Consider the following 13,376-nt stretch of genomic DNA (forward strand, 5'->3'; position numbering starts at 1 on the left):
GGGGATGGGTACGTTGATGTATCTCCTCCCAGAGAGTGAGGGGACGGAACGCAGATGTGGATTGTTCCATTAAAAGTTCCTTAAAGATTGGGAGTGAGTTCCACCACCTATTGAACACCAATCTGCAAAAAACACAATCCAGAGCTGGGTGCTGCCCAGCTGGGACAGCGCAGTTAACCCCAATGGAGTGGGCGTGGAGTGCAATAAATGACTTTCAATGTTGATGTTTGTCACTTTGTTTTGTTCCATTGTTTGGTGCTGTGCATGCCCCCCCCCCCCCCCCGGCCCCCCGTCCCAGGGTGGAGGCCTATGTTAGTTACATGACCACACTCTGCCTGGTCAGTTTCATTCACTCGATCCACTGCCAGTATCAAAGGGCAGAGAGAGAGGAGAGCTGGCTGATGGGGAGTTGGTGGTGTTGGTCAGGCAGCTCTCTCACAACCCGAATCGTGACATGAGGAGAGGTGCGGCTGGCGAATGGGGAGGCCTCAACGTTTCGGCTGGACTCGGGTTGGTGTGTGCATTTTTGTTCTCTTTGTTGAACTGCAAACCCCAACTCACCTGCGACAAGGTCGCCTGAATTCCTGAGATGACACCAGACGCATATTAGGGGAACAGCGAGGTGTCAATATTTAGAGACAAGCAGACTCGTGGGTACAAACCCGAGGAAATATTCCAACGCCAGTTCATCAACATTCAGATCTGTCCAATTCTGGTTTGGAAATAATTTCCAACCGGCTGTTCAAATTCCGAACAGCGGTGTCATTCTGGACCGTGTTGTTCTGATGAGATACTCTTTGCTCTGAGGTTGGACTTTCCTTAAGGATGTTAGCCCGGCTGACCCCTGTTGATAAATAAATAATATGAACGGAAAATTCTGCATTAAACTCGGCAGCACTTGCGGCGAGAGAGGCTCGAGTAAGGTTTCGAGTCCAAAATGAACCTTGTGCGGGACACATCCGGTAATAACGTCCGATCCACAACATTAACCAACAGGAAAATAGCTGGGGTGGGGGTTGAGACGCCCTGGGGTGGTGGGAATAATACTTCATCCCTCCTTTCTGCACAGCACGACAGGCAGTCACCCCCTGATTAGCATTTCACTCCCTCACTTTCTTCCCAGTGACTCACTTGCAGACCATTATCCGATATCCCGAATCATTACGATTGATTCGGGATATTGTATCGAGACGTGTTGTTGGATGAATAAATCAGCCGCAACCCCAAAGCTCCAACCCCACCCTCGGTGATGAACCTAAAAGTGACAGTGCAAGAGTGGACCAGTGCAAACACAATTTGGTTGAAGGAAGGTTAACCAGCCATCATTATGAAATGAATGAAAAATGAAAATCGTTTATTGTCACAAGTCGGCTTTAAATGAAGTTAATGCGAAAAGCCCCAGTCGCCACATTTCCGTGGAGGTTAATACGGGAATCGAACCATGCTGCTGGCTTGCTTTCAAAACCAGCAATTTAGCCTTGTGCATTTTCATGTAATTGTACCATTCACTCAATATCAAAGAAAGGTCAGAAAGTGCTGGAGGGGAGGGGGGGGGGGGGGGATCGGCAGGTCTGGCAACATCCCTGCAGAGAAAACCAGCTTTGGAGTCCTTCCAACAGAAGCAATGGACTCCAAACATGCTTCTCTCTCCACCAATGCTGGCAGACCAGCTGAGTTTATCCAGCACTCTCTCTCTTTCTATTTCAGGGACCAGATTCTCCGATTCTGAGGCTGAGTGCGGAGTATCTGTGGCGCTTTACTTGGGAAAAATCGCCGAAGCTCCTGACCGATCCTGCAACTGGTCTTAGGGTTAGGGTTAAGCAGCCGCACCAGGTAAAACTCCCGGCCTCCACAAAATAAACGTCTGGGGAATGGGCGGGTCAGTGACCGTGCAAGGGCACGGCGACGATCTGCGGCGGTCGCGCCGTAAAACATGGAACTGACCTGCCAGATAGTGCACTCTGCCCACCCTCTACCTGTTCCCCCAGCATTCGCAGAAGCCCCCACCCGCCCCCCTCCCGGCTAGCAGCACGGCTCCCACCCAACTGTGGCGGCGCTGGACACAGTCCGCAGCCGTCACGCCGGGTTCCCGCATGGTAAGACCATGGGCGAACCGCGCCGTCGTGAACTCGGCCCATTGGGAGTGGAGCATCGGGGGAGGTCCTTCAGGTCCTCCACTGAGGTTGTCCTAACGGCGTGCGGCGCGTACCGCGATGAGCCTGTTTCAGAGGGGGCAAAACACACGAAACCTACGTCAAACAGGCACAACCCCCGATTTTGACGTCAAAAGGGATTCTCCGTCCGATCGCCGATTATGAAATCAGCGTCGGGGAATGGAAGATCTCACCCCATATCTCCAGTACCCGCAGTATTTTGCAACTATCAAAATAAGATAAACGAGGTTTGGGTATTACACGCCCCTGCCCACCTGTTAGGAATGTTAATGAACGGGACTGGTTGACTGACGGGGTAAATAAGAGGAATACCACTTTGACGTGCAATTTTCAATATCATTAGTACTTTGATACATAGAAACATAGATAGAAACTAGAAGCAGTGGTTAGCATTGCTGACTCACCGCGCCAGGGGCCCCAGTTCAATTCCGGCCTTGGGTGACTGTGTGAAATATGCACGTCTCCCCGTGCCTGCGTGGGTTTCCTCCATGGTGTTCCGGTTTCCACCCACAATCCAAAGATGTACAGGTCAGGTTACGGGAATAGGGCTGGGTCGGTGGGGAAGTGGATCTTCCCCATGGTCGGTGCAGACTAGATGGGCCGAATGGCCTCTTTCTGCATAGTTGGGACTGTAAATAGTTAATTTAGGAAGGACAACTGTTCAACAATCACCACTACAACTTGAATCAATTGGGGGACATCCCGTATGATACATTTGGCTATATTTGATCTCAAGTCAGTAACAGCCCCTACCGTTCACTGCCATCTCCATCTCTCTCTCTCTCTTTTTGTTCCTCTCTCCATTCTATAGTTTTGAGCTGTGCTGACCGATGGATCAGAAAGGATTAACGGAGAGGCCACATGCTCCCTTGCCCTTTGTTTCCATCTTTCTGTTGTGTTTATTTTCTTTGTTGTTTTTTTTTTCCCCTGAGTGAGTGGTTGGGTTCAGAGACCCAGTTGACAGCCTGACCCTCTCTCTCTCTTTCTCTCTCTCAGAGAGAAATGCAAGGACAGGAGCTTTTCGCTACAAGTGCGGAGCGACAGAGGTAGTGTCCAACTTTGTCTGGAGCTGGCAATAACTGGTGTGAGCAGTTTGCCCCATTATATTTGTGCTGGGTAACATGTCTTTAAATTATATTCGAAATTTCTATGAAGGATGTGTAAGTATGAAACAACAATCAGCATATTAAACGCTTTTAGTACTTTCTGGTTAACCTTTGTGTGACTAAGTTTTGTTATGTGTCTGTTTTCACCTCTCCTGTTTAGCTGAGGCCTCCGACTGTGATTGGTCAGTTCCACACCCTGTTCTTTGGCTCGGTCCGTATGTTCTTTCTGGGAGTGTTAGGATTCGCTGTCTATGGAAATGAAGCTTTACATTTCAGCTGTGACCCAGACAGGAGGGAATTAAATCTCTTCTGTTACAATCAGTTCCGACCTATCACCCCACAGGTAAACACGTTGAATTTGATGTGTTGGAAGTTACTTGGTTCATTCTTTGCTTCTCTACATATTTCACAATGTATTTCTTTCTTCCCAATCCATTCTTCGGATAATAATCTTTATTAGAGTCACAAGAAAATCCCCCAGTCGCCACACTCCGGCACATTTTCGGGTACAGTGAGGGAGAATTAAGAATGGCCAATTCACCTAACAGCACATCTTTCAGGACTTGTGGGAGGAATCGGGAGCGCCCGGAGGAAACCCACGCAGGCACGGGGAGAACGTGCAGACTCCGCACAGAGAGTGGCCCAAGCCGGGAATCGAACCTGGGACCCTGGCACTGTGAAGCAACAGTACTAATCATTTGTGTGCCTTGCCCCACAACACCAGTGGATAGTTAAGACTTGACCATGTTTCTGTGGAGACTGGAGTCACACACATGCCGGACTCGATAATAATGATTAGTTTCCTTCCCCAAAGGATATTCGTGAACCAGCTGTGCTTTTATAAATCAACAGTTTCCGGGTCAGTTTTCTATTCATCACCAATGTTGGGATTTGAACTCGGAATTCTGGATTAGCAGTCCAATTGAGGATTGGTTAGCTAACAGAAAATGGATCTTTTTCAGGTTGTCAAAATGTAACAATTGCCAAGGGGACTGTGAGATCTACCATGCGGATCTCGTGGCACTTTGCGAACACTAAAGCTCGGTAGAAATTTGAGTTAAAACTTCTCAGGTGCAAATAAGAATCTGTTTTATTTGTCTCTATTAATTACAATTGAGAATCATTTAAAGTCATATTCTCCAATAAGTCCAGCTAGCAAAGGACTCAATAGAAGCAATCTTGTAGACAATTCAACTGTCAAGTAATACAGAAATGATTTTCTTGCTTACGGCAAACAACTTGCAATAACTTCAAAGGGTCAAAGTCAGAAAATGAAATATGAAAGATAGAGAGACAGCGAGTAAGTTAGATCAAAGTATAGATGATTCATGAAGTAAGAAATCGCCAAACAAACTATCCCGGTTATACTAAATCATATCAGACTTTAGCCATCTGTCTACACCTCAATGTAATTCTAATTGGTTTGGATTAACAGCAAATAAGTTTGATTCGACGCTCAGCCGTCTGTCATTAATAGGCAACATTACCCCAAAATATATTCTTGTATGAACTATGGACTGCGATTCGGCTTCCTTATCGCATAAACTTGCTTGTTAGGACAATGGTCTCTATGCTGTTGCCATGGAGCTCGCCTTGTCCTTGGGTTACTTTATCTTGGAATTGTATTTGTTAGATGCATAGGAATTCTGCTGTTCTGTGTTCTGTTTGCAGCTATGTTCTGAAATGCTGAATGCGTGTTTTGAAATGACCTGAGGTACTGAGTGAGTTTTTAGATGGTATTTAATAGACTAGGGACTTAATGCTCAATAGCTATCTTTTACCTATAGAAAATAGCTGGCTTCTCCAGGGACCAATGCTTGGACCCCAACTATTTACAATCCATGTTAATATCTTGAAAAATAGGACTGAATGTATGGTTGCTAAATTTGCTGATGACAGAAAGATAGGTAGGAAAGTAAGTTGTGAAGAGGACGTAAGGATATATAGATGAGTTAAGTGAGTGGGCAACAATTTGGCAGATGGAGTATAACATGGGAAAATGTGAACTTGTCCACTTTGGTAGGAAGAATAAAAAAGTAGAACATTATTTAAGTGGAAAAAGATTATAGAACTCTGAGCTACAGAGGGATCTGGGTGTCCTTGTACATGAGTCACAAAACGTTAGTGCGCAGGTACAGCAAGTGATTAGGAAGGCACATGGAATGTTGTTGTTTATTGCAAAAGGAATGGAATATAAAATCGCAGAATTACAGTGTAGAAGAGGCCCTTCAGCCCATCGAGTCTGCACCTGATCTGCCCACCTAATCCCACTTGCCAGCACTTGGCCCGCAGCCTTGAATGTTATAGTGTGCCAAGTGCTCATCCAGGTACTTTTTAAAGGATGTGAGGCAACCTGCCTCTACCACCCTCCAAGGCAATGTGTTCCAGACCGCCACCACCCTCTGGGCAAAAACGGCTTTTCAAAAAATCCCCCCTAAACCTCCCATGCCTCACTTTGAACATTTGTCCTCTCGTAACTGACCCTTCAACTAGCGGAAACAGCTGCTCCCTATCCACCCTGTCCATGCCCCTCATAATCTTGTACACCTCAATCAGATCACGCCCTCAGCCTTCTCTGCTCCAGAGAATGTGACCCAAGCCTATCCAACCTCTCTTTATAACTGAAATGTTCAATGCCAGGCAACATTCAGGTGTAGAAAAAGTAGGAATGTTTTGCTACAGTTGTGGGAGGTATTGGTGAGACTGCTTCTAGATGCTGTGTATAGTTTTGGTCTCCTTATTCAAGAAGTAACATCAATGAATTAGAAACAGTTCCAAGAAGATTCCCTTGACTGATTCCTGGGATGAATGGGGTTATCTCTATGAGAAAAGGTTGGGCTTGTATCCATTAACGTTTAAAATAAGAGATGATCTGATTGAAACGTCCAGGATCCTGAGGGGACTTGACAAGGTGAGTACTGAGAGGATGTATCTCCTTGTGGGAGAGACTAGAGCGAGGGGAGTTTAAAAATAAGATGACTCCCATTTAAGACAGAATTGAGAAGACATTTTGTCTCTCAGAGGGACGTGAATCTTTGGAACTTTCTTCCCCAGAGAACAGTGGAGGTGGGGTCATTAAATATTTCTAAGGCCGTGTTAGATTCTTGATTGAAAAGGGAGGAAACCATGGTCTCAGGTTCAATTCCGGCCATGGGTGACTGTGTGGAGTTTGCACTTTCTCCCCGTGTCTGCGTGGGTTTCCTCCGGGTGTTCCAGTTTATAGAATTTATAGAATTTACAGTGCAGAAGGAGGCCATTCGGCCCATCTGGTCTGCACCGGCCCTTGGAAAGAGCACCCAACCCAAGCACACACCTCCTCCATCCCATCCCCTTTAACCCAGTAACCCCAATCTTTTTGGACACTAAGGGCAATTTAGCACGCCCAGTCCACCTAACCTGCACATCTTTGGACTGTGGGAGGAAACCGGAGCACCTGGAGGAAGACCACGCACACACGGGGAGAGCGTGCAGACTCCAGACAGACAGTGACCCAAGCCAGGAATCGAACTTGGGACCGTGGAGCTGCGAAGCAGCTATGCTAACCACTGTGCTACCGTTTCCTCCCACAGTCCATAGATGTGCAGCTTAGGTGGATTGGCCATGCTAAATTGCCCCTTCATGTCCAAATTGTTAGGTTTGTTTCTTCAGCTTGAGAAAGTGGGAAGCGTGGGCTTAAGCAGGGTGCTCTTTCTAAGGGCCGGTGCAGACCCGATGGGCCGAATAGGCTCCTTCTGCACTGTTAATTCTATGGTTCTATGCTTGATGGCTGGTGCAGACATGATGGGCCAAAGAGTCTCTTTCTGTGCTGTAAAGCTCGATAACTATATGGCCACCCTTGAGTTGGAGGTGAGTTGCCTTTTTGAACATAATTGAGTGACTCGTTAGGCCACTACAGAGGGCAGTTCAGGTAGGGACGCAAATTCCCTTTTATAAAGGGCACTGGTGGGCCAGGTGGGTTTTTATGCCACCCAGTACTTTCCTGGTTACCATTACTGATACTACCTTGTTAGGTGAATTGGACATTCTGAACTCTCTCTCAGTGTACCCGAAAAGGTGCCGGAATGTGGCGACTAGGGAATTTTCACAGTAACATCATTGCAGTGTTAATGAAAGCCTACTTTTGACACTAATAAAGATTATTTTTAATTGCGATTTTCATAATTAATTATAGTTAAATTCCCCAGTAGTCATGGTACAGTGTGAACTCAAGTCCCTGGATTGCTAACCCAGTAGCACAACCAATATGTTATTATAACCCCAATTAAGAGAATTTAATGATTTTAATTTGTTCCATTTTGGGGAAAAAAACAGTTGAATGGATGTCGATTTTACTGGTTTAGAACGATGCTATCAACACCTTATCAATGCGTCAAAGTGCTTCGAGTGCAGTAGCTGTTATATTGTTTGAAAACGCACATTGAGTGAAATCCCTTTGGTCAGCTTTCATGTGTACATTACCGCTGGAATGTTCCACATTGTTGCTTCTTTTCATATAAACAAAAAGGATTCATTGCAATCTTTTTCCTCAGGTGTTTTGGGCTTTACAGCTGGTCTCTGTCTTGGTTCCTGGGGCAGTGTTTCACCTGCACGCTGCCTGTCGCAACATTGACCAAGAGGTGATCCTGCAGAGACCTGCCTTCACCGTCTTCTACATCATTTCTGTCCTGTCCAGAATCATCCTGGAGACCGTGGCCTTTTGGCTCCAGAGTCACCTGTTTGGCTTCCAGGTTCACCCGGTGTTCCGCTGCAATGCCACGTCCCTCGATAAGCATTTCAACATCACCAAGTGCATGGTCCCTGAGCACTTTGAGAAGACCATTTTCCTCAGTGCCATGTACACCTTCACTGCCATAACTGTGCTGCTGTGCGTTGCCGAGGTCTTCGAGATCCTGTGCAGGAGGCTGGGCTATTTTTCCAGCTCGTAAGCAAGCCCATGACCGAGCTACACCCAGGGCAATGATTCCGCCAGCATCGACTTGTTTCCTGTGCATCAATTAACTCAAAAGGCATAAATTGAAAGTACATCCGTATGTTTGAACAGAAACCATTTGCAGGGTTCCTGCAGAAAAGGGCTGGGGGCAGCATGGCTAATTGGATAGTGCTTTAAAAGGTCCAGCACAGTCACAATAGGCCAAGTGTCCAAAAAGGTTAGGTGGGGTTACTGGATTACGGGGATAGGGTGGACGTGTGAGCTTAAGTAGGGAGCTCTTTCCAAGGGCCGGTGCAGACTCGATGGGCCGAATGACCTCCTTTTGCACTGTAAATTCTATGATTCTTTGTGCTGTATGATTCTATAATTTTATTTCGGGAGTTTGAAAAATTGTCCAGCTCCTTTCCTCAAATATTAATCTACTGGTAGAAAATAATCATTTTAACCTTTTTTATTCTATAAAATGGAAAAATTAGGCCATGATAGAGGGTGGGACTAATGCTGATCAAAGACTCGTAACCAAATTATATACATGCGTGATGGTTATGTTTAATGTCTAATCCTGAGTGTCTCATATAACTGGGAGTAAAGCTTCAGTATTATTGTCAGAGTCTATTAATTACTCGGAGGGTACTTTGAACCTTCTAGGCATCATATAAACTGAAGTAAAAGTACTCTACAGACGTGCCATAGAGAGCATCCGATCCAGCTACATCACAGCTTGGTATGGCAACTGCTCGGCCCACGATCGCAAGAAACTGCAGAGTGTGGTGAACTCAGTCCAACGCATCACACAAGCTTGCCACCCCCACATTGATTCTCTTTACACCTCCTGCTGCCTCAGGAAGGCAGGCAGTATTGTCAGAGACCCCTCCCACCCAGGCTTTGCCCTCTTCCAGACCTTTCCATCAGGCAGAAGGTACAGAAGTCTGAAGACCCGCACATCCAGACATAGGAACAGCTTCTTTCCCACAGCAACAAGACTTCTCAACAACTCTCCCTCGGACTGAAATGTTCCCTATAAGAACACTATTCACGACTCCCTATGCTGCACTTGCTTATGTCATATTTGTTTTGTTATTTTGCTCTCGTTCCATACTGTAACTAATTACTTATTTGTCAATGTAGTGTGTACTTTTTTGCATTCACTGTAACTATCTACTATTCTTTTTTGTCTACTGAGTATGTGTCCTTGGCCGCTGAAAAATATTTTTCACTGTACTTTGGTACATGTGAAAATAAATCAATCAAATCAAAAATCAATAAATCAAAAAAAAACAATCAAAAAATCAAAAATCAAACAGTCAAAATAAATTAAATAATCAAAAAAATCAAAAAATCAAAAATCAAAAATCAAAAAATCAAAAATTCAAAAAATTAAAAGTCAAAAATCAAGAATCAAAAAATCAAGAATCAAATATCAATATCAAAATCAAAATCAAAAATTTGCGCTCATATTTCAAAAATGTGGAAGCTCTTGGCTATGTTTGTGAAACATTTCAGCTCTTGAACCCCAATGTGTGCAGATCCTTCCAAGGCCACGGGAATGGAAACTCTCATCCGGGGTCAGCCAGTCATTTAACTCTGGTGCTGCCGGGTGCAGTCGTCACACTCTGACACCCAGCAACACAGCCTAGCCACAGCTGAACGGTGTCACTTGTGCGCAGTGAGCAGCATCTCCTTGGAGCTCTGTCAATATTAAGGGAAGAGAAAATAAAATAATGTGACGCCCCCACACCCCCACCAGCACACAAAGAAAAAGACAGCTCAGGTTTACTGTGTATTGTCCGCCGCAAACAACTTGTACTTCCTATCCTGACTCAACCAGTTTGACTCATTCAATCTGCTGAGTTCAGCCATCTATTCTCAGGCAGTGGTCAGAGATTACCACCATATGACCTCACAAAGCAACCGCTGTCAATCGATTGAATTCTCACACAAATAGGTGAAAGCTCCCTGTAAATGAGAACAGAGTGGCATTATATTGGCAATCGAGCTCAAAGAGGCCAAGGGGTAGCTGATATTGGAGTGATGTCCCATGAATGTCACGGGGAATGCTGGTCTGTGTCGGGGATGGTGTTGGGGGCACATTGCATTAAGAATATCTCTGGGCGTTACGTGTCGTGACACTTGTCATGTTAATTTTTGTTTGTGTCTGTGTTTCCTCTGGTATTCCTAAAAGAGTGTTGGATTCAAAATGTATGAATGTTGGACCCCCACCACCTAAACGCCCACCTGAGCAAATATTCACCAATGGAGTTGCCGTGTTACAAAACACAGTCCCAGAATCTGCCCCAGAATAGTCCGCTCCCCTGATTAGTGTTTTACCCTAATCCTATTATTCATGGTTGTTCGTGAAGGAAGTTATTCATGAAGGCCCTGCCTTCTCAACCTTTCCCCTCGCCTGAGGCGTGGTGACCCTCAGGTTAAATCACCACCAGTCAGCACCCCTCCCTCAAAGGGGAAAGCAGCCTATGGTCATCTGGGACCATGGCGACTTTACTTACTTTACCCTAATCCTTCATGGCAAAGTTGGTGGAAGTATAGCTTGTAATGGTGCAGTGAGGACAATGGAGCATCAGGGGTTGATGATCATAGAATCATAGAATTCCTACAGAGTAGAAGGAGGCCACTTGGCCCATCGAGCCTGCACCGACCCTCCGAAAGAACACCCAACCTAGGCCCACGCCCCCATCCTACCTCTGTAAACCCATAACCCCACCTAATCTTTTGGACACTGAGGGAAATTTATTACAGCCAATCTTTGGACTTGTGGGAGGAAACCGGAGCACTCGGAGGAAACCCACGCAAACACGGGGAGAACGTGCAGACTCCGCACAGACAGTCACACAATGCCGGAATCGAACCCGGTCCCTGGCGCTGTGAGGCAGCAGTGCTAACCATTGTGCCACCGTGCCGTGCTGATGATCAGATCAGCACTCTATCTTGTCAGCCAGTGAGGTTTGAGGATTGAGAAAGAACAGGAATGATGAAGAAGGTAGGTGAATTAGGGGCAAATGGGGGTACAGAACCAGAAATACAGTGAGGGAAAAGAAGGATTGAATTGAGAGATGGAAAGGAAAGGTGAGAAAAAAATTGTAAACAAATGATCAATGATTCGATGATCAATTTACCTGCATGAGCGAGATGACACTGTCTGAATTGTTCCCTCTCTGAGCTGGAAATGTTGAGTGACATTGCAGGCATGTGAATCTCATTGCTGAATGTACCGTTAAACACCAACCCTAACTTTATGAAGTGAAGTTAATGGGTATTTTTGGAGTGAATGCAGTAATTTCCTGAACTTCACAGTAAGATTGATGACCAGATCCATTTTCTTTAGGGCTATAGCAAAGCAGCACAAATTATCCAGCAATTTGTGGCAGTTCGCATCTCAGGCAGTAGCTCTTCCTCACTATAAATGATGTTTTTTTTTACAGCACAGTAATAGCAGTCCGTGTATTGTTATTTTCTCTGTGAGTCCTGGGCCATGGTGACACCACTCTTAGGGTCGCGCAGGGGGAGGTCTATTCTGTGCCTGACCACACAGCGCCTGATCTCGAGTGCTTAATATTGTCACTACGCAAATGTGTTCAATACCTCAACCCATGGCCTGGTGAGCATAGAATTAACATGAATAAAAGCTTAATTAAGCTAAATCAAATAACGACCGGTTGAAATTGGCCTATAGACTCAAATTTCCTCTCGAGGGTTTCTAACAATCCAGAAAAAGAACCATTCTCTGTCACCGCTGTGAGCTGTAGAAAAATAATTTGATGCCATAGCCACAAAGTTGTGATTGGAATATGTTTTATTGTAGTCATTCAGTACTACTGAAATTGTCATCAATCTTGTACTTGTGTAACCTTCACCTGCTGTCTCTGTGGTCCAGAAACTGGAACGTATTTTGGAGGCATTGGTAAAATACAAACATGTTAAACTTGCTTATGTCTTGAACTCTCCACCACCTCCAAACAAGCACCTGGCTGCTTGCCTTTGTCTGCCTGTCGACGTTCCATGTTCAATGCGTGCTGAATGGAGAGCATCACCTCAGGTACAATTCGCTTTCCACAAGTTCTGTCTTCTGAGATCAGAGCTGGTAACCCAATTGCAGTCCACGCAGTACCTGCTGTGCTAAAGGTTAAATATTAGCAAATTTATGAATGTTTGCCAATGTTGTACTTTACTACCGACAAAGAAAAAATAAAACATTTCTGAGCTTCAGTGTCAGCTTTCTCGGCCAGATCCTCACTGGGGAGCTGTCACGTCGGTGACGCAATTGGAGAAAGATGAGAATTTTGACCTTGTTTCAGAATCTGGGTTAATAAAGACATTATCATCACAAGCTCCTTCTTGATAGATCAACCTAACCAAACCTCTCATTCCTCCATCGCCGTATTTCTCAATCATTTCACACTTCAGGAACAGATTGTGTCTTTCTCTTTTCAAATTTCGAATAGTATGTAATAGTAGTCAGTGACTGCCTCACAGTGCAAAGGTTAGTAACCTTAGCCTGGCTTATTTTCTGATTCCATGTTCGCACAAAATTGGCCTCGTTAAACAAGCATGCAGAATCCTATTCAAATAAAACCTGAAATCTAGGCCAGCTGACAGCAGATCGCAAGGATGAATAAAATATAACGGGTAGAAAATTTGGGGATGTCGGATAAGGGGTACGGTACCTGTACTCAGTTAGTCTCTCCACCCCCCACCCCACCTCCAGCTTTTCCCTGTGGCCACTTCAACTTTCTTTCCCTTTCATATATCCTTAAGTCATATAGTCATGGGGCGGGATCCTCTGACCCCCCCGCCGGGCTGGAGAATCGCCGGGGGGTGGCGTGAATCCCGCCCCGCCGCCCCTGCCGGCTGCCGGATTCTCCGGCGCCGGTTTTTCGGCGGGGACAGGAATAGCGCCGCGCCGGTCAGGGGCCGTTGGCAGCGACCCCCCCCCCCCCCAACCCGGCGCTTCTCCGGCCCGCGATGGGCCGAGTGGTTACTGGGTTATGGGGATAGGGTGGAGGTTTGGGCTTGGGTAGGATGCTCTTTCAAAGAGCTGGTGCAGACTCGATGGGCCGAATGGCCTCCTTCTGCACTGTAAATTCTATGAATGATTGGCCTGTAAAACCGCAGCCCAAAGCAAAGAGGATTTCAGTTTAAGGTGGGTGT

General features: G+C 45.8%; 1 protein-coding gene across 2 annotated transcripts; it reads left to right on the plus strand.

Annotated features, from left to right (window-relative positions):
• The first annotated feature begins 358 nt into the window (after nt 1–358).
• Nucleotides 359–12,434, plus strand: gje1a (gap junction protein epsilon 1a). 2 transcript variants are annotated; one of them, XM_072513774.1, is made up of 4 exons: nt 359–514; nt 3,171–3,334; nt 3,441–3,623; nt 7,810–12,434. In XM_072513774.1, exons 2-4 carry the CDS (start codon nt 3,296–3,298, stop codon nt 8,203–8,205), a joined length of 618 nt encoding a protein of 205 aa, XP_072369875.1. In that variant the 5' UTR covers nt 359–514; nt 3,171–3,295; the 3' UTR covers nt 8,206–12,434. The 2 variants fall into 2 exon arrangements, with proteins under 2 accessions (XP_072369875.1, XP_072369867.1); XM_072513766.1 differs by lacking the exon at nt 3,171–3,334 and having other exon boundaries at nt 385–514.
• The last annotated feature ends 942 nt before the right edge of the window (nt 12,435–13,376 follow it).

This window comes from Scyliorhinus torazame, chromosome 1 (assembly GCF_047496885.1).
Source record: "Scyliorhinus torazame isolate Kashiwa2021f chromosome 1, sScyTor2.1, whole genome shotgun sequence".
NCBI lineage: Eukaryota > Metazoa > Chordata > Chondrichthyes > Carcharhiniformes > Scyliorhinidae > Scyliorhinus > Scyliorhinus torazame.